At 34.5% G+C, this 25,977-nt stretch overlaps 1 protein-coding gene across 2 annotated transcripts; it reads right to left on the minus strand.

Moving 5' to 3' along the window:
• Positions 1 to 24,234, minus strand: LOC11413324 (ABC transporter A family member 1). Of its 2 annotated transcripts, none has more exons than XM_003625089.4 (40): positions 23,977 to 24,234; positions 23,473 to 23,552; positions 22,683 to 22,851; positions 21,780 to 21,862; positions 21,131 to 21,347; positions 19,043 to 19,272; positions 18,897 to 18,957; positions 18,635 to 18,721; positions 17,615 to 17,847; positions 17,410 to 17,524; positions 17,252 to 17,341; positions 16,591 to 16,793; positions 16,390 to 16,502; positions 15,391 to 15,497; positions 14,575 to 14,637; positions 13,361 to 13,447; positions 12,764 to 12,862; positions 12,504 to 12,688; positions 11,354 to 11,408; positions 11,185 to 11,256; positions 9,054 to 9,761; positions 8,734 to 8,912; positions 8,098 to 8,308; positions 7,416 to 7,499; positions 6,811 to 6,852; positions 6,625 to 6,721; positions 6,162 to 6,289; positions 5,974 to 6,078; positions 5,071 to 5,217; positions 4,610 to 4,867; positions 4,385 to 4,520; positions 3,943 to 4,022; positions 3,722 to 3,829; positions 2,799 to 2,949; positions 2,187 to 2,323; positions 2,019 to 2,093; positions 1,623 to 1,926; positions 1,091 to 1,224; positions 613 to 671; positions 1 to 535 (listed from the first exon to the last, which is right to left on the minus strand). In XM_003625089.4, the coding sequence occupies exons 1-40, from the start codon at positions 24,061 to 24,063 to the stop codon at positions 454 to 456; spliced, it is 5,661 nt and encodes a 1,886-aa protein (XP_003625137.2). In that variant the 5' UTR covers positions 24,064 to 24,234; the 3' UTR covers positions 1 to 453. The 2 variants fall into 2 exon arrangements, with proteins under 2 accessions (XP_003625137.2, XP_013449595.1); XM_013594141.3 differs by having other exon boundaries at positions 613 to 700.
• Between the last annotated feature and the right edge of the window lie 1,743 nt (positions 24,235 to 25,977).

Consider the following 25,977-nt stretch of genomic DNA (forward strand, 5'->3'; position numbering starts at 1 on the left):
TGAGGCAGGAAAAGAAAATGTTGTTTGATTCCATAAGAAGTGCATATACTTCATGATTGTCACAGGGTCATTTGATCAATTAATAAAAACCATCAAGCAAAGAAGAAACATTAAAACGACTGCTACCAAACTCCCCTTCGCTTTCCTCCAACAAGCATTGGAGCAGAACCACAAGAAAAGTTAAAGATAATCCTAATATGGATTATCCTAAACTACTCCAAAAGTTGGTGAAACAGTCAGATTCAAGATTTAATAACTGGGAATCTATTTACAATTAAATGGCACTATAATGACGGACTCTACAATATACAAGGCCTTAGAATCTCACCCAGGGCCCTCTGTTGGATTTCACTACTAGTAAAAGTTAAGAAAATATTATAACTTTGATACATTCAAACACATTGCAACCAGCATGCATCATTTTATGAAAGAAAAGGATGAAATACGGGCATCTCATGAATTAGCTGCAAAATGGTTAAATATTGTCTCAAGAGTTGATTGGCTGAGGCTGTACTCTGCAATCCCTAACTTATCTCTGCAAAAGTGGTAGAATTTATTAGCTTTGTTTAACAAGATTGTGGAAGATAAAAAAAACATGTATTTGTACTTTACCTGCTTGCTTCCAGAAGTCCAAAAACATCTGCCAGGGAAAAGTCCTCATCACAAGGTAACTGCGGCAAAGAATCAAATGAATTATTATCTGCACAGCAAAATAATGTCCAGATACATTATACGCCGTATGCACATACATATGTATGTTCTGCCCATGGAAGAACATCGACCAACTAAAGATATGTTTGACATTACTGAACATAAAGGCCAACTCTAAGAGTGATTTGGTCCCAAAGGTGAACAAAGTGTGTAGATTGAGGAAGGCTTTACATCTGTAGCCGATGAAAAGGAGAGAAGAACCAAGAAGAGATTTTCACAACTGTTTTGTTTGTTTCCCATAAAACCTAACAAATAAGTTAGAATGTCCAACTAGTCTACTTTATATTCAATTCAATATTACACACGTGTACATTTAGACACGCCTTTCCAACCATAATGTGGAATTTAACATAAAACTAATGTGCTAACTCAAAAGTACCTGGTATCTGATGCTTAAACCATTGTATCCCTGGCATTTTGCTCCACGAAATGAACAGAGAATAAATGAGTCAATTTCTGAGAATTTTTGTTTGGACAACCACCACTCAGAAAACACGGGCAATGGAATACCACCTAGATTACCAACAGAGTAGAAAAGGGGGAATTAATACCAGAATAGCATTCATGCATTTTAGTTGAAATAAAAAAGAGAAATATGCCATCATCATACGCTAACAGCTCTCTGGGGGGAGGGATGTCTATATGGTTTATGCATGCTAGAAGTAATTGACTATCAATTTATTGATTCAATACACAATTTAAAAAATAACCGTATATGTAGCACCATGTAAAAGAATAAGCTTGTAACCACTGAATTTACATATTAAACACAATAAAAAATTGGTCAGTACGGGGCACATGTCCTTTTTCAGATATACAAACACATTTTTCGATGAGAAAATTAACTTTTTGATTTGTTTTTATAATACTAAGAATAAGAATCAAGCTTTGAAAGGAAGGTTTATACATACCATCTCGAAGTAATTGTTCGGACAACTGTTCCTGAGAGGCCCCATCATAGACAGGTGTACAGCACGTTAGAGTTTTTACTCTTTCTTCGTTGCCAAGCCAGCGTCCAATTAAGCCTATCATCTCTGATGTCAAGCTAATTTCTGCAATGGAGGTATTTCCTGAGGTGACGGAATCAGCACCCCCAATGCAAATTTCAAGGTCATTAAGTAAGCTTCTAGGTTGAGAAGGGACATCAAAAAGTATTTCCTGAATAGTTTGGCAGAGTGTTTGCAAGTCCACAGAGCTCACTTCAGTAGGTTTTACCTGGAAACAGCGAAACTAAGAATTACATATTTGAAGGTAAAAACAAGGAAGCGCAAAGAAAATGTGCCTCTTGTTGTCATAACCATAAATACCTCTAGTTCTAGATGATTGCCAAATCTTGTTTTTAGATGCTGCGGACTTCCAATGCATCTTAGTTGTCCACCAACCTTTAGAAAAAACAATACAAATTGATCAGTATATATATGTGGGTGCATGCTGCAGCTTCAAGAATGTAAAGAAAAAAGAAAATAAGCTTGTACCATAATCCCTATTCTGGTGCACAAGGCTTGAGCTTCATTCATGCTATGGGTAGTAAGAATAACTGCAGTCTTGCCTCGTCTAGTTGAGATTCTAGATATTACATCCCACATGAACCTTTTTGCAATGGGATCCATTCCTGAGGGAAGCATAAAATATTAGATCTGACAGGTAATAGCTATGCAAGTCATCAAGCATAAGCAAATGTGAAATATCTTTGACATAGCTAATCTACATGCAGTTTCAGAAACTAATTTGTTTCAAATGAGAGATCCAGCTACTTTGGGTCGCAACTCACTAAACCAAAACAAGGCCAATAATTGGATGCAGGCCCCTTCAATTCAAACTTCACCAGTAATGATACATTATGAACAAAGGAATTATGCAGACACTACTTTAAAACAAAATTTTGATCAGAGAATTGAAGGCAACAATTACTGAATCCTAGACCACTTGGTGAGCTGGGTTTTCATCACATGTAAGGAAAACCAAATGAACTAAAAGATTAGGCTTTTAAAACATGGCCCTTAAAGTGTTTTTCGAAACTCTAAAATTAAAATGGATAAAGGCATTTTCATGATGTTCAAAGAAATATGATAATTTGACATAACTACCTGTGGACGGCTCATCAAGAATGACAATAGGAGGATCTCCAATCATTGCAATTGCAACAGATAGTTTTCTTTTATTCCCTCCACTAAGTGAAAATGATGGTTTATTAGCATGCTTCAATAAGTCAAACTCCACCAGCTTTTCCATAACAACCTGTCAAACTTATTATTGTCAATTGTTGAAAATATGTAATAATTAGGATCTTTGTAATTATTGTATAGTTTATTTTATCAGTTGTGCTATTTGAATAACTAAAATTTGACAACATTTGCAACAACAATCTAAGTGGTTAACACAGTTCAAGTAGGTGATTAATTACGTTCAGTAGATAGTTAATGGATATACTATGTGTCAAAACTCATTAACCATCATCAACATAACTTCATTAACCACAACAACTTTCTGTTGTTCAAATATATATGGAATTTAAGGAAACATATTGGTCAATTTATATAATTTGCAAATAAATAATAATGGAGTTTTTCTTCGTAGGCCTCATGTACATTTGGTTATGACCAACACAAATATTGATATTTTGGTGAAGAAATCGGATTTAAGAATAAACTTCCTGTCAGCATCATGTTATGTTTGTTTAAATATTTATGAAAATAAATTTTCAGAGGTTCAGAAGAGGACCCTTACCCACAACTCCTTTTGACTAGGGTACTTCAATCATTTTCTATTTCTGTAAGTTTTTACACTGTATAAGTAAGTTAAATGTCTGTATGGGTTGCTATTTCTAGGCCTTTCCATTCATAATCATTTAGGCCACAAACAAGATGGAAATGTAATGCTTTTCTTATTTTTAAGATTTGTGGTTTAAATTGTAAAATGATTAGCTATCCCATGCACAAAAGAACGGTATAGGCATAAATAACCCTGATGAAGATAAGCACTAATGTAACCAGAAACTTCTTACACATACATTGTCTATTGTGTAGTCTGGAACACTTTTTATTCTAGCATAGAGCTCAAGATGCTCTTTGACAGTTAAGAATTCCAACAGAGCATCAAATTGTGGACAATATCCAATCTGGAAGTGCAAATCAAGATAAAAAAAAGTAAGAGTCTGATGGATTTAGGTAAAATTTCAATCTATGATTGTGCGTTTTTATTTGTGGGGGGGAAGAAGAAAAATAAGCATACATATTTACGAGCAGCCTTGGGATGGGAACATATGTCTTTGCCAAAAATAAAAGCAGTCCCATCAGAAGGAGATTCTTCCCCTGTACAGAAACAAAAAACACAAGATTTAGCAGTCAGCCCATAAGAAGCAGAGAGAAAGGTATCCAATTTTGAGCAATCATAACTACAAAAAACATTTTTTCCTGGGATAATTTGTTTAAGATTTGTCACGAGTTTTGCCTAATTCCATAACTCACCGCCTTTGCTTTGTCTAAATTAGAAGCTTGAGCTTACGAAGCAAATAAACACAAAACATATATTCACAAGAGAAGAAAAGGGTGAACAAAGTAACATTTTCCTTTATGAAATAAGTAAATTATTCTTTAACAATGCAGATTTTAATAGGATTTTAGAAAATAAGTTTGCCAGCCAAAACATTAGCATGCCCAAAAATATGATATACCGCATAACATGGAAAGCGTTGTGGTCTTTCCAGCTCCATTTGTTCCTAAAAAACCAAAACATTCTCCTTCCTGAACTGAGAAGGTTAATGAATCTACTGCAACCTTTTTCCCATGATTCTTCTCTTCAGAATACACCTTCAATTCAGAAAAGAAATCGCCATAGTAATCACAAAACAATACTTTCAATGAAAAAACAAGTTGAAGAAAACAATCCTGGGAAATACCTTGCGAAGATTGCGCAAGTAGATAATGGCATTGTCAATGGAACCTGAAAGTACTCTATTCCTTTCTGTTTTCACATCCACGTCTTCATTGAGGTCCGTAACAAAAGTTTCTGGGGAAGATTCTAATAAAGGTTCCAGATAACTAGTATTATGTGGGAAGATATTAATTTTCCCCCACCACTTCTTGATCTTGAATGGAGTTAATTTGAGCGAAGGATATATTTCAAGCCCGAGTGTCAATAAAAAATAAATGAAGCTCTGTGATACAAAAGAAAATGGGATTAGATAGAGCAAAATATTTTTGTCCAAATATCTGTGTAAATGTGTTTTGTTTTATACTATCACTAATGAAATACTACTCAAAATAATATCTTCCTGTCTTTGCAGTTTTAAACTTCGAAAGTTAGAATATCAATAATAAGAAACTAAATAGAGGAAAAATTAGATGAAAAGACTTGGACCTCGACAGCAAGATAACAGATGGAGGCACCCGTAACATTCCAGTCATACACTCCATCACTTGTTTTATCTTTCATTCCTTGCCGCAGAAGAGCTAATGAAGCAAGACCGTCGGCAAAACAAAATCCAGGAGATATTCTGAAAAAGTTCTGATGAAGAACATAAAATATTAAGAAAGAAAAAAAAAAAACTTTGGTGAACCACAGTAACAAACAAAGAGCAATTCAAGCAGCTAAACAGTAATTGCATATCATTGCAAACAGTATTTCTTTACTTAATAAAGATGTACAATCTAATTGAAAATATAATATTTGGCATTTCTCTTAGTCCTCTGAATATGATTCTCAGGGACAGCCCACAAATGAGACCACTGACTAACTTAAAAATTTCAAACCCATTTCTTATCACATGGGACAGAAAGTAACTAGTAGGTTATCAGTATCCACTTATAATGGAATTGTACGAAAAAGTAATATTCAAGTATGATGTATGTTTCATTGAAAATAGGAGCACTTTAAGTTTTAGGTTAATGTATGTTTAGATTCATGTCTTTAGGGAGTTGGACCTGCATGTATTTCTCCTTGTAAACATAACATGTTATTAATAATGGAGTCTAAATAAATAACATGGTTGCTGAGTTCTTTACTCACTCAAGCACATTCAGAAAAATTCTTCTCCCTATTTTCACAAGAGTCATTCGAAGATAAAGCAGCAAGTGGTAAAAGTAATACAGAGTTACGGGAACACAATGGGAGCTAAAAAGATGAAAGCAATTTGATTTTTAATTTTTAGAATTAGTTCCTAAAATGTTCTACCTTTGTTTTTAGTGTTTAGGCAAAACACTAGCTTGAGTAAGGGCATAAAATCCATGCCTATAACACGTGTGAAAAATAACTTTGGTGTACCTTAAGAAAAGAATTGGCACTTATTGTGGATGGGAGGAGCCCCATAATGAATGAGATAACCATTAGTATCAATCCAGAAAAAAAGTGGACCAGGAGAACCACGTTCTGTCAGACAAGTCAATATCTTAGCATTTATAAGATTGATAAACAAACAAATGAAAAATTGCAAGTCCGTATGTAAGGCATACCTGTGCCACGGTATGGTCAAAAAAGAAAAATGTAAGGCAATAAGTCGATGATGCAATTGCAAGTCCGTATTCCAAAAGCATGATAATTGTTGGTATCAAAGAAACTCCTCCAACAAACTGATCTAGACCTATAACAGTATTCAATAGGCAAGTGTTATCATTGAAAACTATTATACTGTAAAACAAAATCCATTAAAAGGCTAAGGCTTGGTTGTATTGTGTGGTAAATCAAGAATCACATATTTATCGTTTCTAACCAGTCATATATCCTATCAACCACTTGAGAAAAACTATGGGGGAAAACAACATGAAAAAGAAAGAGGTAAAGAGTACAGACACTAATATGCTTCTACAGACTAGATAAACCTAATGGGCCTTGTTAATGCTGAATTTAATTATTAATCATAATTAAATAATATAAAACCAATTTACAACAATCAGTAAAAATGAATTGTAAACATACCAAAGATGTAAAAGAGAACAATGGCAAAAGAGGCAGGAAACAAGAAGCTCACGAAGTCCCAAATAAATGTAGAGATCCAGTATGAAAGGACAGAAACCTGGTTAGGAAGACCAGCATTAGATTTATATTCAAAATGAGGAATGAAAATCATATGCTGAATGTAGTTTCTTTTAACAAAAAGAATACCCCACTGATTAGTTGTTGGTGCTTAGCTTTCACTTCACGTTCCTGCACCAATCAAGAGTTTATAAATATTTAGTCTAAGCGACTAGCAGTCTGATAATGTCATTAGTTTTGGACAATCTTGTAGCAGGAAGTTTCTAGAAAATTGTTGACGTTTAAAATGAAAAATATAGACATCTTAAAGTAAGGGAAATTTTCGAAAAAATGAAACTACTGTATGTATCTAAGATTGCAATGACAAAAACGTGAGTGGATCCTCAATAAAACAGTGGCAAGCAGGTTTAAGTTATAATAGAAGGAAGAGTGACTCAAAGTAAGAAACTATCAAAGAACAAAACACCCAGTCAGCAGTCTTGATATAAAAAAATGTGGAGTCACATGAGATGACAGAAAAAAACAGTATAAGGCTATATACAGCCCCATAAATGTATCTGATGTTTCCCTAAATAGAAAAGGTGCAACTGAACAGAAAAAACATGTCTTTTGCAAAGAAAATGAAGGATGATTTAATACACAGACATACTTTCCTGATTCTCATTTGTAAACTTCTTTAGGACAAAGAAATGAACTTAAAAATGTCGAACTGGAAGCAGTGTAACACAACTCACCTTAACAATTGAAACAGCAAATGAAGCAGGAATGAAAGAGAAGGCTATATTGACAATGATAGCAGCAGAGAAGGCATCCAGGTCCTACAATATTTCATATGCAGCTTATCAAATCATTGATTTTCTGAAGACCATGGAAGAGACCATATAACAAAACACTGATACAAGGCATTGCACCTTATTATGTCATTTATATGTTAAAATATGCATTGAGAATTTGGACTATAAGCCTAATCAATCCCAAAAGCTAACATTAGAGATGAGTATTGCTCAAACCTTGCAAAGACCCATTTGGTCATATGTCTAGTCAACGTGGGATTTCAACACACTTGCTCATGATTGAACATATAAAGTATAGACAAATATGGGTGGTCAAGTAACAAAGATCTTAACACCCCCCTCACACTCACTATTGGACATCTAGAGCATGGACAAATATGGGTGGTCCAATAACATATCTAGGATAGGCTCCGATGCGATTTTAGAATTTTGACTTGATATCTAATTCGACCCCAAAAGCTAGCTAGCTCTAGTCGGCGTGAGATTTCAACAAGATTAGAATAACATGAAATACAAATCAATAGCAATATAATAAGGTGCTGTACAATAAATCTCAAAGTATAAAATAAGGATCATGCATCATGATGCTTTTGTCAAATAACAAAAAAAACTGTTAGCATACATGGCGTTGTAAGTGCTGGCTTTGTGTCATTGGTAGAGGGTGGTTGCGTGTCTGAATTGTCGCATTCACATTATGAGTAGCAAGCCTAAGAATCGCCGAATTCATCAAATTGATAAAGGTGGGAGCAGCATGTTGACAAGAAAAGTTATGTAATACAGTGTAGCCTAAACTTCCATCGGTGTTCTGATCATCCATCACAATTGCCCCATACCTGCATATCAAAATACACTGCAATGAAGTAAACTGTATTGTCGTTATCATAAGATAAGGTTTATTTTTAGTTTTTTTTTTTATGAATTGACTAGTAATATAATAAAATCAGGTTAATCTCAGTGAGTTCTCTACACTTGATAAACTAGTTTGGTTTTCTTTTCCTCTCTTTTGCAATCTACTCTTGTTTCCAAATGGATCTGGATCTCCTTTTATAATACATCAGAAAGAGAGAAAAAAAATGGACAGATATTTTAATCTCATCCTCATGGATGCCCCGATACCAATATGGATCCAATTGATAAAAATAGCAGTATTTGTGAGTTGAGCTACAAGCAAAAACTTTCCATATGCTAATAATTTTTTAATTGCTTGACAGTTAAAAGATGGAAACTAAGAATGAAATAGAGTTTCAGATTTTCACACCTAGATTGGTAGGATTCATTAAAGCTAGACATCAAATATTCACTCATGTTAAGTAGAGCAGGTCCCAAAGCTGGCCCTGCTGCTTCCACTGCATCAACTAATGCCTTTTCTGAATTGGGGAATTTGTATGAGCTTGAGTTACACCTTTGAATCCAACCTCCTTTAACATTTTGTGCTACCTTCATAATAATAGAAATTCCAGTAAAAGTCCATCAGGATACACCGGAGTGCATTTTTAAGCAGCAGTAAGTCTAAGACTACAGAGAAAAGGTAAAACATGAAGACAGCATGAAAACATGATTCAACAATCAGTGACGAACCTCTTCAGCAATTGGAAAAGATAGGTTAAACGGAATTGGACCACCCCCACCCCCACCGCTCAATAGAGGATTAAAATAAGAAGTTGAAAGAGTCAGTGAAATCTGATCAGGATGCGGCTTGAGCTCCAGAAATAGAAGACCAATAAACAAGAAGATAGCAGGAATCATTAACTGAAAAATAATTGTTTTGTGATCTCTCCGTGCAGATATCGCCCTCTTAATAATTAAGGCTTTCGAGTGTTGCCAAAAAGTGGACGTAGTAATGAGACAACAGCTACAACACTGTAGGCTTATGAAGTTGACAAAGCTAATAACTGTAGCAAAAATTAAACCACAAGCTCTCCCCACCATGGTAGACATGAAACCAAGAATCTTCTTGTAATTTCCACAAACTTTATAATAACATATTTTTGTGGATGGACGATCATTAGAAGGAAGAGAAACCACAGCTTCTGATATAAGCGAACGGTTATTTTCTTCAAAGCATTCATCTTCATCATAGTCACATCCAGCAACTCTCAAGAATACCTCCTCCAAGGTTGTTACAGATATACCATAGCTTTCAATACCGTGACTGTCTTTTTCACAATTGCCGCTTATTTCCATGCTCGAAACAGGCTTTTTCATACAACTTTCAATTTCCCTGAACATCCTCTCAAAGGTTGAGGAGGATGCCATAGGGAGTCTGAAGGAAATTTCAGTTCCAACCTGGAAATGCAATATCCAATAAAACCAGATAAAATGTAATCAACTTAGAATCAGAATTCATTTTTAAATTGAGTTCAAACTTTATTATGCATGACCACAGGCATGCTAATGTTCAAATCCACTAAATTGTATAATTTTTACGGACCTCATAAGAAATGAGAGACAATAAAATCCTTCACAAAAATAAATGGAAAGCTACAGCTTAATTTATAGCTACCCATGAACCACCAAAATTTTCATGACAATAAAATTGACAGGAGCAGCATGTTCAAGTCAAAAGCAATTATTTCTCTCAAAATTTATAAATGTAGCAAAACCAGATAAGTTATAGTTTCCAGTTTATGAGTTAATTTGTAACATGCTTAAAGCTTGGTAAACTCTTCTCGGATTTAGTGCAACACCGGCGCAGCCGCAAAAGGGACTCCGGATCCTGGTGCATTTGGTGGTATTTTTTGTGATCATTATGAGATTATTCTTGGATGTTTTGTAGTTAGTCTTGGGGTAACATGTGGGCTTCAAGCTGAGTTATTAGGTGATATGTTCGTTATAGAGCTTGCTCATGAGAAAGGGTGGCATTATCTTTGGCTTGAATATGACTATTGGATGTTAATAACAAAGCTTTGGATCATTATGAGACTATTCTTGGATGTTTTAAACGAAGGTTGAAGAAACACTAAAAGCACATGGTGGGCCTATCACAAGATCAAGAGCAAAGAAAGTTAAGGAAACTTTGGATCAAGAAGTTAATAACCTTCTCTTACTTAAGTCAATTCTAGAAGGAGAAGCATTCAAGATGGTCAAAGTAGATGAAAAGCCCAGTCATTATCTTTGCTTGCTTTTTGCTGCCTTTGAATGATAATTATATTTTCCCTCCTTAGAGTTGTGCCTTTTGTTGGGTTCTTAGGTCAACCTTCTTGGAAGGGCAGTTCTTTTTTATTTTTCAAAGGAGGACAACAAACCTTTGTTCATAAAGGCACACATAAACTATAGGAGAAATACCCATTTCCCACATTATCTAGAGAGCTACAGCCTGAGTTATGCTTGGACAATATCATATTTCAAGCATGTTTTGTGAGGTTGAATTGGGTCCAAAATGTAAACAGACTATTGCAGGAAAAAAGAACCCTCAAGGAACACTGCCACTGGATTTGGCTCATTCAAAGTGAATAGTTAGTAAAGTGGGAAAATAACCACTCATGATTTGTTATGCATGTACAGATAATATCAACCATTTATCGATGGTTGAAATTATTCACTTTACTCTCTAAAGTGAATTGCTCACTTTAGAGGAGCCTTGTCCACTACCACTATATGCCAATTTGAATTGTCTTGTACTCATGTCTACATTAACATTGACAAATAAATACACATACCAAGAGTTTGATAACATGCATCTAAATGAATTATACAGTGAGAGAAATACCTCACTTATACAGGTTGCTGTCGGAACATATCGGTATACAATATCACCAGCAATAGAAGCAGTAGGAGCAGACTAACGACACAGAAAGAAATCCAAATCAAAACAACCTTTTGATTATGAAACAGAAACTATAGGAATCAAAGAAAAGATGTTCAGGATCAGAACAAACCTTTACAAGAGTTAGAGTGTAACCGACTCCATAATGATGCTTCAAGAAAAGAGAGCTGTCAAAATGTCATAATAAAATAGTGTGAGTGAGTGAGTGAGTGAGAGAGAGAGAGAGAGAGAGAGAGAGAGAGAGAGAGAGAGTCGTATGTTACAGTTATATCAAGATTACTGGGAAAAAGGTTAATGAACTTTTCGCCTTGCTTATAGAAATCATGTTTCAATAACAAAAAACTAGGAACTTTAAAGGTTTTATGGATTTCCCTCAAGTTCAAAGATAAACTGAAGCATAAAATTACATGAAATTTACGAATCTGAACAAAAGAGTGTGCTTGTATGCGCATGTGTGCACTTTGTTTAGGCTGTAGGCTTGTAGATCTAGTCAATATGGACCTTGGGCTTTTCTCCTATATTTTCTATGAATTTAAGAACAAAGGTTGGTTATCCTCATTTGAAAAAGAAAGAAAAAAAATCAAAGAAAAAATAGAATGGAATAGCTCTTCCAATTACATCTCACGTCCAATTAGAACTTTCCTCCGCAGTTCAATCAGTAACAATTCTCTAACTTTAGGTGGTTCTTCCGGAGGCCATCGCGGCAGTTTTGGCCGTGGCAAATGCCTCCCAATGTCAAGTGTATTTCAAGTTTAGCCACACAATTTCAGTGTGTTTGATCAGCAATATCAACCTAATTGCAACCCTTCGCTCTTGAACTTCACAGTTTTCAGCCTGGATTTCAACAGAGGTTCCAACGCCCAGCCAATTCACAGCTCATTACGCATGGGAATTTAACTGCTCCTCCTCAGCAATATCATTCTTAAGCTCCTATTTTCAGCAACCTTGTGCTACGCTTGCTAGCTAATCTGCGCAACCAGCACAGAGTTGGTTCCCAAACTCATGGTTTTCTTTTCATGTGACTGGTGGTGGACAAATATTCAGAAAACCATGACTTTTGAGGGACCAGATCAAATATTCATTGGCAACAGTCAAGGTCTGAAAATTTACACTACAGATTTCATATTATATAAGTATATTTCTTCTTCAAATCCTATAACATCCTTTGTTCTACACACCTTGTTATATGTTCCTCAAATCACAACATCTTATTTGTTCAATGCGTGTATAATATGTAAGAAAAATATGAAAATGGAATTAACCTTCCGCAGCATTTCAGAGAACCATTGGCCATGATAGCTATCCGGTCACCTAGTTCATCTGCTTCATCCATAGAGTGTGTTGTTAGCAAAATTATCCTGCCCTTCTTAATTTTTTTTATTAACTGCCAAGTCAAACGCATTGAGTATGGATCCATTCCACTTGTAGGCTCATCAAGAATTATAACCTGCCAAATAAGTCCAAATATTCCAGTTCTGCTCAACATACAAAAACAAAATCACGTGTTGTTAATTTTTCATACCTTACTATTTCCAATCAATGCGATTCCAAGGGACAATTTCCTCTTCATGCCCCCAGAAAGAGATCTCACAACAGTGTTGATTTTATCAGCCAGGCCCACCTGTTCAAGCAATAGAAATTATCTAGAATTCTATGCTGATTCTTAAACCAACAGAAAATTTTTAAAATGAAAAAAGGTAAAGGGAGAGCGGGAGGCAGGATAATGTTTACATGGATAAATGGAAACTTAAGTGATTAGTATCCTAGTAATTGTCACGATTAGTTTCCTTATTTAATTATGATTAAGAGTCTAGTGTTATTAAAAACAAGGGAAGGTGAATAGTCTTTTGTACAGAACTACAATTACACTTCAAAATTTCTATTATTTCTCTTCCTTCTTTATCTTGAACCCTATGGCTTCAAGATTTACACGTTCTCAGAGTCCACTAGAGTTGAAACTTAAAAATGAAAACCAGAAACAGTATACCAATTAACAAGATAAGTTTACATTTTTTTTATCAATTTAATTCCCTTGAAATGATCAACAAATCTAATTCAAACATACTTACAGATTTTGGTGATAAAGATTAGAATTTTTAGACTAGAGTTATGAACACACCTCATCGGCCATATTTATAACAACGCTCTCCAATGTGTCTTCGTCAACACCCTTTAATATGGCAAATAGTTCTAAATGCTCTCTCACCTGCAGAGTCAACGGAAGAACCCAGCATATTGTACTCAGTAAAATAAAAAGGTGTTCATAAATGTAGTAAAAAAATCAGTAAATCTAATCGGAAATTAAAGGTTCGGTTATATATCTTAAAATGCATGAATATATTGTCAAAATTCGGGGCCTAACTCATCCTTACAAAACCGGCTTGTAAGGTGAGGAGTACCTCCTCTCTATAAACTCTTCTCAAGAATCATATCTATCCAATGTGGGACTAAATCCACTGAGTGTTGGTTGCTAACACACCCCCTCACGCCTGAAGCGTGGACGATGCAGGAAGCCCAACGATTGATCAATGATAGGCTCTGATACCATGTCAAAATATGGGGGTCTAACTCATCCTTACAAAACCAGCTTGTAAGGTGAGGAGTGCCTCCTCTCTATAAACTCTTCTCAAGAATCCTATCTATCCGATGTGGGACTAAATACACCGAGTGTTGGCGGCTAACATATATAACACTGCATCTCAGTGTTGTTTATAAAAAGGGAAAATAACTATACGATACAATCAGTGATGGACCGAGAAATTTTAGATGGAAGGGGAAAAACCAATGTTTTTAAATAGCGGATACAGTGCTGTTGTGTAGCAAAATTTGAACAAACTGCTGTTGTTCTGCAATACACTATTAAGTACAAAATGCCATTGAATAGAAGCTATAGCACAAAATTTGAACAAACCGCGAGTTTCCGAGATCCGCAATTTACAACAATGGGAAAAACCAAGAGCAGCATATACATGGTAAAGCTAACCATTTAATACATGAAAATAGTAATACAAAATAAATAAATAATTGCATTTTCAATTATTTCCAATACAATTGCATACCAATATAGGTCTCAGATCTATAAGAATATGTTAATTACATTGTCATCACAAGTACATAGTAATGGTAATTAAATCCCGCAAAGATGAAATAATACAGAAAAAAGAAAACACTCACTAGATGCTCAGATTATAAATTAGGTGTATAAATAAAGACATGCATTAAGCCAAGAGAAAACAGCAACGATTGACTCATATTCGAAAATCAGCATCAGCAAATATGAAGACAACAATAATTATCTTCAATACAGAGAATGAAATAAATGCTTCTACTTACAGTCAATTCGGGAAATAGTATATCATGTTGTGGGCAGACACCCAAAACCTTCCGTATCTCATCCTACAAAACAAGACCATGACATTATGAATGACACAAGACCAAGCAAGTATGGAACAAGGAGAAAATAACAAAAACATTTCAGGAAGGCGTATCGATGTCTAGCTGCACAGTGGATAAATATAAGTTACTAAATCCAAATTGAGACATATTACACCTTTAGCAACATAAAAATTGTATTCAATATTTGTAGAAAATTATGATATTGATCTAGAGAGAATATGAGAGAGAGAGAGAGAGAGAGAGAGAGATGAATCATATTAAGGGAGTGCATCTACTCGAGCTCACAAGGGCTTACTGTACACTCTCTATATCCCATACTCCACGTGTAACCAACCCTTCAAATCTAGGAAACTAACTAAAGTTTCATAGATTTTAGGGGATAGTTACATGGGGAGGTAGAGGATAGGGAGAGTGTACAGTAAGATTTTGTAAGCTGGAGTAAATCTACAACCTTAATAAATTTGACACCCCTGGAAATTATGGTTTGCAAGTCGGATTAATTAGAAGCAGCATAAAACTAAGTAATAAAAAAGGGACAATATGAAACTTGTTGTTCAAGTAACTTGATAAAAATAGGAGAAAGTTATTGAAAAATCTCTATTTGATCCCCATAGTGTAATAAAAGGTATCTTTTGCAGTCTTGATCACTAAAAGACTAACAAATTACTTATGTTCTTCTAAATTCTACAACAAATGATATTTATGCCTATTAGCAAACACATTTGTAGCAAAAGTGCAAAACTTAAAACTTACAATATCAGAGACAATGTTCTTTCCAAAAATCAAAGCATCCCCAGAAGTAGGAGGAAGAAGACCAACAAGCATTGATATCGTCGTGCTTTTCCCAGCTCCATTATGTCCTACAAAACAAAAACAAAATGATTAAGCAAAAACCTAACCCCAAATTGTTAGTGTGGATAAAACCAAATTAAAAGAGACGATCATAAGAGATCGTCCTAAAGCCAAACAAAAAAACCAAAAATAATAATAATAATATTAAAATCTTAAAAAAAAAAACTCATTTCTTCCTTGTAATATACCCCATGTCCGGTTTTAGTCCGTAAAAAAGTTCTAGGTTTTAGTTCCTGAAATATATGAAAAGTTATATTTTCATTCCTCCTTGATAGATAGCTTTGAAGAAAGAGTCCCCAAGGGCTTACCGAAGTTGGTTGGCGGTGTCTCGGAAAGGGATACCTACGGGAGCGGATGACCAGAAAGGCCAAGTAAACCATTGTAGAGTGCAGTCATCACGCATCGGCACCATAGTAAACATAATTTGCTCATGTGACTGGGAACGCGTACCAATTCGCATGTACCGGTTCATGATACATTCATGTATTGGTTCGCAAAAATTCACACATAACCCATTAAATCCACGAACCAGAGAAAGAGGAATGAGCAGTTTCCCATTTGGATGGGGTATACCCCACTCACACCTAAATGCGATACAGCTATATCAGAGAAGATCTTTTGTCTATTCAAATCTTCAATCCCCACTCACACCTAAATGTGATACAGCTACATATTTATAATGAATTTTCTTCTCTATTTTCTTGACACATTCGACATGGGCCATCTTTGTTCCTTTGAAAAGCTTACACTGAAGGCTACTACTACCAATACTCAATTTGTCCCCTTCTATCACTAGAATATATTCAAGACTCAAGCCCAAAATAGAGTAAGAGAACTCTCTCTCTCACAGACACAAACAAAACAGATTTATATACGTTAACAATAAAGAACCATACTTACCTAAAAGAGCAAGAATCTGATTTTCATATAATGTCAGCTGTAATGAGTTAACAGCACAGCAATCTCCTTTTTTAGTAGCATACACTTTATGCAAATTCCTGATTTGAATGCACCTAAAAGTTTTGGAAAAAAATCTATAAGAAAGAGACAATGTATCATATTTTACTAAGTTGATGCACTTGCATTGTATATCATATATACCTGCCATCAAGCTCCTGTTGTTTCATGTCTAAGCTTATTGCTTCTAGAGCAGGATTGAAAATACCTCGCCCCAAAAGATTCCCTTCTGACTCAGAACTCTTGCCAGTAAATTTAATTTTAGAACTGGAGGATCTCTTTCTCCACAAATCCTTTTTAAAAATAAAGTTCCATGGATATCGCAGTCCATACTCCCTTGGAAGAACCTTTAAGATGAGCATAATTTTGATTGTCGTATCATTCAAGCAAAAAAAAAAAACTTCATTCAAATGGTCATATGTGTATGTGAACAGACATAAGCGCATGTATATATACATTGTCAATTTCTTAGAAACAAAACAATAAAGAAATTCACCAGAAAAATAAATTTTAATGATGTACAGGAATACACTAGTTAGAGACAGGATTAAGTGTTCAATACATTGGTCTTTTAAGTGTCTTCACACATAGCCATAAGTTATACAAATTAGTACATCACTAAATCAATCAAGCAGCATACGCCTCTTTCTACCTACTAAGTAGCAAAGGACTGGACTTCATCTAGACATATGCAGGCTCCAAATAGGAGATAAGGACACTGTAGAGTGCCGCACTTCAATTCTAGTCCAGATACTCAAATAAGCTCTAGTATAAGAGTATATTATTCAAATAAGAAAAAGCATACCTTATCGAAATACAGTCCAATTGCACAATAGAGCAGTGTATCAAGTATCATCATCAGAAGACATGCAGAAAAGTTCACTCCAGAAGACTCCTGCAAACTAAATGTCTTAGGAAATTTGGATCAATAGTAAAAGCAAGGGACCTGTTGCGGAAACTCACCCGCCATATGTTGCTCCAGCGGAGCCCAACATGAGCGCGCTCGTAATCAGCAAAGTTGATAGAACCCAGAGCAAATGCCGTAGGTGAAAGCAGAGAAGCGAGAACCTTCAAGATCCTGAGTTAGGCAACCTCAAATGAATAAAATATAATTCAAATATGAAATTTTGGACTAAATATATTAGTTATCGGAAGGACAATCACTCACATAGAGACTCCCTCATCGTTGACAGAGTAATACGGCAAAAAGGTACCAAGAAATGACAGAGTTCCAACAGCTACAGCTGTTTTGGCCCTTTTGAAAAACGTTGATATAAAAAATGACAGCATGATTGCACTAAGCCCAAAAATGAAGAAGTACGCAAACACCAGTGTCTTATCACTATACTTGAATATATTATCCATCGTGCAAGCTGTAATGACCGCAGAAGAAATTGCAAACTGTAAAGAGAAAATAATAGAAGAATGAGATCAACATAATTTCTTAATCTAGAAAGCTAAAGAATCAACTAAACATGCATAAGTTATATTATAATGTTCAGCACATAAAACTTCTGGCTTGAGGAATTGAAGTAGCTTATTTTGATAGAACAAAAACTTACAAAAATCTCTATTTGATCTCCATAATGTAACAAATTATTTTATTTGGTACGGTTTACCCACTAGGACTCCAACATGACAAAATGGTATATTTTGGATTGTTTTGGCACTTCATAAATGGTAGTTTTAAAGGAATGACACTTTCGCGTAAACAAAAGTTTCAGTTGCTTTTGTTTGTCTGTACAACTTGTTGTAGCATTCTCATTTTGTTTCTTTTTCTTTATGTTAAGGTGTCGAATAAAAGGGAATGTATTTTGACATTAAAAATAAGCAGCAAGAGAAAGTCCTCTTAAAACAGAGAAAATGACAGATATCAAGAACAAAATGTAGCTTAAAGAGGGAAATCCCAATCCTTTTGCAAAGAAAAGAAAGCTAAAGAAATCCAAGGTCGGCTACACAAAAAAAAGGAAAAAATATAACGAAAGATTATAATATCATCCTAAATGCAGAAATTAAAACAAAAATTGTCCATTTAAGAATGAGAAGCCAAATCATAGAACAACGGACATAGAGAAGTCAAAAACACTGCCCTAGTGAAATATTCTCATTTAGGAGGTCAACTTCAATTCTCAAAAATGAAGTGTGTGTAAAAGTAAAAACCTGTAGCAGATGGAATAGCAGGAGTTACCTGGAAAGCATATGTGACAAACCAAGAGAGATGAAATATGCTGTCATTTAAGCCCATCATATAGAGTCCTTCTTTGATCTTTTGTTCCTGAAAGGTTGCATTGAAAAATTGAGAAACACAAGTTCGACAAGAGAAGATGGCCTTTTATATCCCTATAATATTCGAAAATAATGTTTATAAAAATAAGAAAGTAAAAAAGGAAACAGCAAATAATGAAGGGAATAGCTTAATCAGACAATACCAAACATTAAGACAACCAAACCTTCTCAAACACAGAATAACTTATCAGGCGAGAAACTGGATAGAGAAACCCCAATAAATACCTGCACATACAAGTTCTTGTTAAACAATAAGCTTATCGAAGATATAATCTAATAACGCGCTATAAAGTTTTGAATACAATCTTACAATATTCCCATGACTTCTTTTACTATTGCCTGGAACTGGTCATCGGTGTACTCTCGAGTGGGAAATGGAGCTATTCGTATGTTAGTAGGGTTAAACTGGGTCCATGGAACTTTTCGCGAGAAATCAGTGTCATGAAATCCTAGAAGAGGAAGATTTACAGTTTCGGCACTCAAGTTTAATTCATGTTGTTGAGCAATTATTATTATGAATGAATCAACCATTTGCTGGAGCTACAAAAGCAGAAAATATCAACGCATTAGTACACCAATAAAAGTGATGAAGATGATTAACAAGAGAGGGAAGGGTTAAAAATAAAAGAAAACATGGTAAAATGTGTAAGCAATAAATTGAAGCAAGCAATACATTAAAAAGAAAAAAATCTAACTATGAAAGGTTTTGATGGAAATGAGCCCATCTTTCTGCGGCAGCATGTAGATTACGCAACTCCATGGTGTACTTGGTTGGAGTTAAAGGTGACTCTTCATTCTTAAACCCTAGATTTGCTTTGGATAGGATTTTGACTTCACAAATGTAGAAAATAAGGTCTGAAAGTTCAAAAAAGCCTTGTTGTGAAGCAATCTCTCCATTTTTGGTTTGGAAGATTTATACATGCCATAGTGTCGATGGTATGACTCGGGGAGCTCAGAAGGTAAACTCACTGTCCCACTTGTCTGTGCAGATGATATCATTATATCGGTGATGATGATGTTGGGAACTGAATCCTAAGGACAAAAAAAGGAGCTCAATTCGAGATAAAAGATCTCGTAAAATTAAAGTATTTCCTAGGGATTAAGGTTGCTACTCAAAATAAGGTAATTTAATCTCCCAAAGGAGATTTGTCCTTGAAAACCTTCTAAAAAAACTGCTTGAATTCAAGTGAAGCAAGAAACAGCACATTGTAACAATCCCCTATCTGATTTCAAGTACCCAAGCAAAAACATAATTTGACATACATTTCAACAATAAAACACACAACCACAAGCCATAGTTTTAAAAACCGGACCGGACCGGCCGGTCGAACCGGTCCGACCGTGAACCGGTGGTGTGGCCGGTTCGAGCTACATGATGGATCGGACATGCATTCAACCCGGTGAGAACCGGTGTGACTCGGCCAAAACCGGTCAAAATCGGTGACTCGGCCGGTTTGGTGAACCGGACCGGGTCAATGCATCAGTCTTGATTTAAAAATAAAAAAACTGAAAAATAGAAGAAAGGGAGACAATGAAGAGCAGTGCAGCAGTAGATCTGAAGCAGTCGTGTGAATTTGTTTGATAACATCAAATTTAATGGAAGCAACTCAATCCAAAATATTAAAGAGGTGATGAGATGGGTAGAAATTTAATAACAGAAACTTAAAAAATGAGTAATAAGTATTTGAGATGGATGGGAAGAAGAGAGAACGGCGGCACTGCAAGACCTAATCCTTCATGTTGTTGTTTTCGGGTCAGCATACAACCATGAGCCAAAAGCCCATTTGCTTTTGTTAATTCAGCACACAAGTATCTTCTTTTTCTTTCTATATACACGTGCCACTAACATATAATAATAATAATAATATTCTTTCAAAAACTAATAATAATAATATCATCTATCCACTAAAAAAAATACACATTGTATGTTTTTTTAGGAAATCTATAGATTATATTAATATTAATATTAATTGATATGCAAAACAAAATTTATTTCATGCAAACAAATATAATTGTACTCTTTAAAAAAAACACTCATTAATTATTTTAGTTTCTAAAGTGACCGAGTCACCGATTCAATCCGAGTTAATCCGGTTAAATAACTATATAAATTTAATCTAAGGACCGAGTTATCTAACCGAGTCATCCGAGTGGTTCCGATTCAGTCATGCGGTTCGACCAATGACTCAGTGGTTCGACCATTGACCCATTGACCCAGTACCCCCGCCGAGTCAATGACCGAGCCGAGTTTTAAAACTATGCCACAAGCAATCACAGCAATAAACTACTAGCTGTGCATTACAGGTTTTCAACATGTAGTTACTAGAGATAATAAAGTAGGGGGAAGAAACACAACAATGAATAAGAAATTATAAGAATGAGAATGAAGCAACCATACTGTCAAAAACCCACTCAAGCTGTATTGCATTGTTGGTACAGCACTAACACCAAGTTCTAAGTCATTAAGAAAAGGGCCATTTGTATCCATTATTGTTGTAACATCCGGAAAACCGGAGAAAGCCCATGTATGATTGAGACGTATGCTATAATCAAATGACTGAGGACCTTGTTCGTGAAATACAACTGCTCCTTTAATTTTGGGATTCGAACAATTCCTACACGGGTATGAGGAAATAAATAAATATAATCAATCAGAAAAACAGCCCATATTTCTACATATCACACAATTTCAAACAAACAATAAAAATAATCATTTTCATATCTTAAGTTAAGCAGACACTTGATAATAAAATTTAATGGGAAGATATTGCTAAACCTAATTAGAGTTATCATCTAAAAGAGCTAGACAAGTGAACAATTTTCATTTTTATACAACAACCAAAGTATTTCTCACTAGGCAGCATCAGCTATATAGATCAAATGTTGGCATAATGTCCTATAAAATCTCAATATCCCAGAACACTATATTATTCAAGTAACAAGATTACTTTGATTTGCCTCATTCATGGTCACCGGAACATGTCAATAACATATTACTCCAGTAGTTGATAGAGCTACAAAGCTTTCAAGCCAGAAAAGGATTTTACCTTACATCATTGCAGGTACCATAAGCATCTGACCGGATGTATGTTTCCAACTCTAACTCATCGTTGTATACAATACTAACATGCTGCATATAGGAACCAAATTTAAATTAGATAGGTTCAATGACAACTCATTTAGAAGATGAATGGAGAAGACATTTAGATCTGCTTAATGTACAAATTTCAAAGGATGAAGGTTCTAAGGTACTTGCTCGATTGAAAATGCATTTCGTTACGTGAAAGCACTCCCATATGGAGGAAGAAGAGCAAAGACGATGAATTTTGTTTATATGCAGTGAACAAAAACAACCATTGATATGTTTGTCAAATTTCAACTCCTCTCTAAAAAAAATACAATAAAAACAAAACTAATATAAGAAAAACAGTGAGCATTAGTTAACTTCCTTCAATACCAAGTTTTTTTCCACCTCAAGACTTGTTCGAAATGAAACATTTTCCAATATAACTTGTACTTTATGATAGATTTTCCAAATAGTCACAATCTGAAAATTTAAACTATTTTCCCTAAAAATTATTGCTTGAATCAAAGTGCTTGAATATCCACGTAAAAACAAAATTCGTATTCCGGAAAATCAAGTGAAAGAAAACTGAGCAGTCTATGTTTATTGCTCTTACAAACAACTAGAAATAGGGGAAATGGAACAAAGGCATGGATAGAGATAGACATGATAAAAAAGCCAAAGACATGTACAAGGAAAAGAGAAACCAAAGAAGAGGTTTAAACATACAAGACCCACAGAAAAATCTGCATTCAAGTCCTATGCCCGGGGAATACAGTTCATAAATTTGGAGGAAACAAAGCCAAATTATTCACAACATTTCAAGAATAAATTAAGCACAGAATACCGCATACTGAAATAAAATGAACCACAAATGAGTAGGTACCTTCAAAATCGGAAATTTGATGGACACCACGTCTATCATCATCCTTGTTTCATTGGTGTCTGGTACAAAAGCTAAATACTCTCTCTTATCCAACAAGGATTCCAAAACTTGTTGAAAGTTAGGGGATACACCTTTCCCCACTTCTACAAACATATCTTTCTGAATGTGCCTGCTCCATTTCCACATTCACATCAATCCTCACAAAATATTAAGCATAAAAGAAATTCAGAACAAAACAGCATTTGCTTCCATTACCCTCGTAACCCAATTCTATTTACATCCATTCTCTCAATACAACAACAACAACCAAGCCTTATCCCACTAAGTGGGGTCAACTACATGGATCAAATTACGTCATAATGTTCTATCATAAACCATATTTTGATCCAACTCATTAATCTATAAATCTTTCATAATAATTTTTCTAGGTCTTCCTCTGCCTCTAGTGATCTGACTATTCTCCATATGATCTACTCTCCCTGTTACAAAATCTATAGGTCTTCTCTCTACATCCCCAAACCACCTAAGCCTATTTTCCAACATCTTTTCTATTATAGGTGCTACCTTCACTCTTCCTCAAATGTTGTCATTTCTAATCTCATCCCATCTAGTCTTACCACACATCGAACTCAACATTTTCATCTCTGCTGCGCTTAATTTATTGAAAACATAATTAAAAAATAGATAAAACCCCTCCATTTCACTCTCTTTGTTAGTTCTACATACACCATAGCATTGAAAACAGACCAAGATAGGAAAACAGATAGCAAGTGAAGAATAGAAAACTGACGATTGAGCTGGATGAATTTGTGTATCCACTTGTGTTCTTACAGCTGCTAATAGCATCAAAACAATCGCAGGGAGCAAAATCTGCCACAGATTCATTAACAACCATAGGAACTTCAGCATTCACGAATTTCACATAATTGAAATGCAATCAAGAGAAACCACCAACAAACACACACAAAAAACCCTAAGATATAAATTATTAACAAAATTACACTTATTGATAACGCATGCAGTGCACCATTAAAGAAAGAAACAAATAACAGTTATTAAAATCAAAACTATCATAGAAACTTACTTAAAACAGAAATCAAATTGAATGCTAAAAAAAAAAAAAAGCAACAGTTGAATTGCAATCAAACTAAGAAAAAAACAAAAATAGTAATAAAATAAAGCGAATATGATCGAAAATGAAGAACGACGTTGAATCGGTCAACTAAACAGAGTAAAACGAAAATTGAACGGAAAAGAGAAAGATGAAAATAGGAAGAGAAGAGTGAAGAATAACCTCAGCAGCAGTAACGAAAGGGTGACGAATTTTGAGAAGGTAGTTTTTTCTGAGCATAACCTTTAACTGGCGTGAAGCGGTTCCCATGGTTGCAGAAACCCTATGAAATGGAAGCGATGGAAGAAAGTGAAAGAAGAATCGTAATGTTCACGTTGTTGAACTCATGTCAAAGTGTTTGCGTTTGGTGGATGGAGAGTGAGGGAAGGTGGTGAATAGAAGTGTGATGGAAAATGACAAAAGCTAAAAGCTACTTGCCTTCATAGATCAACGCATCTTCTTTTAAGACAAGTGGTTTTAAATATTAATTATATTATTATATTAATTGTATTTTTGTACTAAAATTAAATTGTATGTAAAAATATTGCGAGAAGAACGAATTAGGAAATTTTTTATTTTTATTTTATCTTTTTAAATAAACGTAACTACTCTGTTCGGTGCTGCATTGAAAATTGCAAGAAAAACAAAGTAGGAAATACTATAATATGAGAGATGGGGTCGGCCTTGTCGTTACTTTTCTATCCATCAAGTCTCGGTTAGGACTTGGCGCCGATGCTAGGAATAAGGAATTGATTCTAAAAAAGAAAAAATATTCATGTTACTCATGTGTTATTTATCTTGTCATTTTTAATGTGGACAAAAAAATGCGTTTTTAATATAAAAAATGAAAGTCCTTCAAAAAAATATTAAAAAATGAAAGTAAAAGACTATTATAAGAAGAAAAACAAAAAACAAAAAACATCAAAATCGATACAATCATTTATTAATATAATTTTTTTAATACTTTTATAAATCTATCCTCGTGAAAAATTGTGGAAACACACACAAAATTCGCTACCCTTTCACTAATCGATAGATGATTTTAGGGATCGGAGGGAGTAATTGATAACACATTGGAGATGTAGAATAAATATTGGAAGAATTCAATCTCATTCTTTTTGCCGATGAGATTGTAAGCATGTGTTTGGAAGCTTACAATATCACGGTGAATAGTCGTGTTGTGTAAGAAGCTACAACTACTAACTTTTTTAAATCACGGTGAAAACAGACCAAAATATGCGGTAGCGGTGGATCACCGCATAAACAAATAGGCACTAAATCATTAATCATGTAATGAATTAACTAAATATTTGTATGTCAATAGCCACCCACTTTTTCCCGATCTCTCCTAGAGTTGATATCAATTATGTCTAAAGTCTTTTTTAGAGTTTATATATCATTGTTCCTTGTTCGAAATTTTTTATCTTTGGAGTAGGCCACACTTCAAATGTGACTAAGACTCATTTTTAATATTGGATTGTTTAACAAGAACATTCATTTTGATTAAAGCATTAGTCGTTGATATATATTGTTTAGTTAAATCTTTTGCATCAATGAATATTGTCTTTTGAACTTTTAACTCACATTATTTAATTCGGGGATCAAGATGAGACACTGATTATATATTCCAACTAGTCTCTTTTTTCCTATTTTTCATTTTTCCTCCTAATATTGAATAATTTGATTCATTATAATGACAATTAGCAAATCAAATTGTAAATAAATCGCATGTTGTATGTTCATGATATACGAAGATTCATATAAAAAATATATTTCAGTATTTTCTGAGGATCTATTTTAGTACGTAACACTAAAACACAATTTTAAAGGAGAAGAGTTAGGATAATTTCTTAGGATGATGCCAATCAATGTCGCAACATGCAATCTTACAATTAATTTTATACGTTTAATGAATTATTATGGTATGCATATCCACTATGTATGAACATGTAATATATGATTTTCGATATCAATTATAATAAACATGCACGATTTTTTTATTCGAATTGGTCGCATGTTTATTTATCGCCAACTCACTACACGATTTTTTTATAAATGCTTGCAATGAATAATCGGGAAAATAAGTTTTTATTCGAATTGGTTGAACAAACAATTTCCCAAACATTTTGTCGTGAGTTGGTGATAAATAAACAATATGCGACTGTTTAATTGATCAATCAATTA

The sequence above is a fragment of the Medicago truncatula genome, chromosome 7 (assembly GCF_003473485.1).
Source record: "Medicago truncatula cultivar Jemalong A17 chromosome 7, MtrunA17r5.0-ANR, whole genome shotgun sequence".
In the NCBI taxonomy this organism is placed as follows: Eukaryota; Viridiplantae; Streptophyta; class Magnoliopsida; order Fabales; family Fabaceae; genus Medicago; species Medicago truncatula.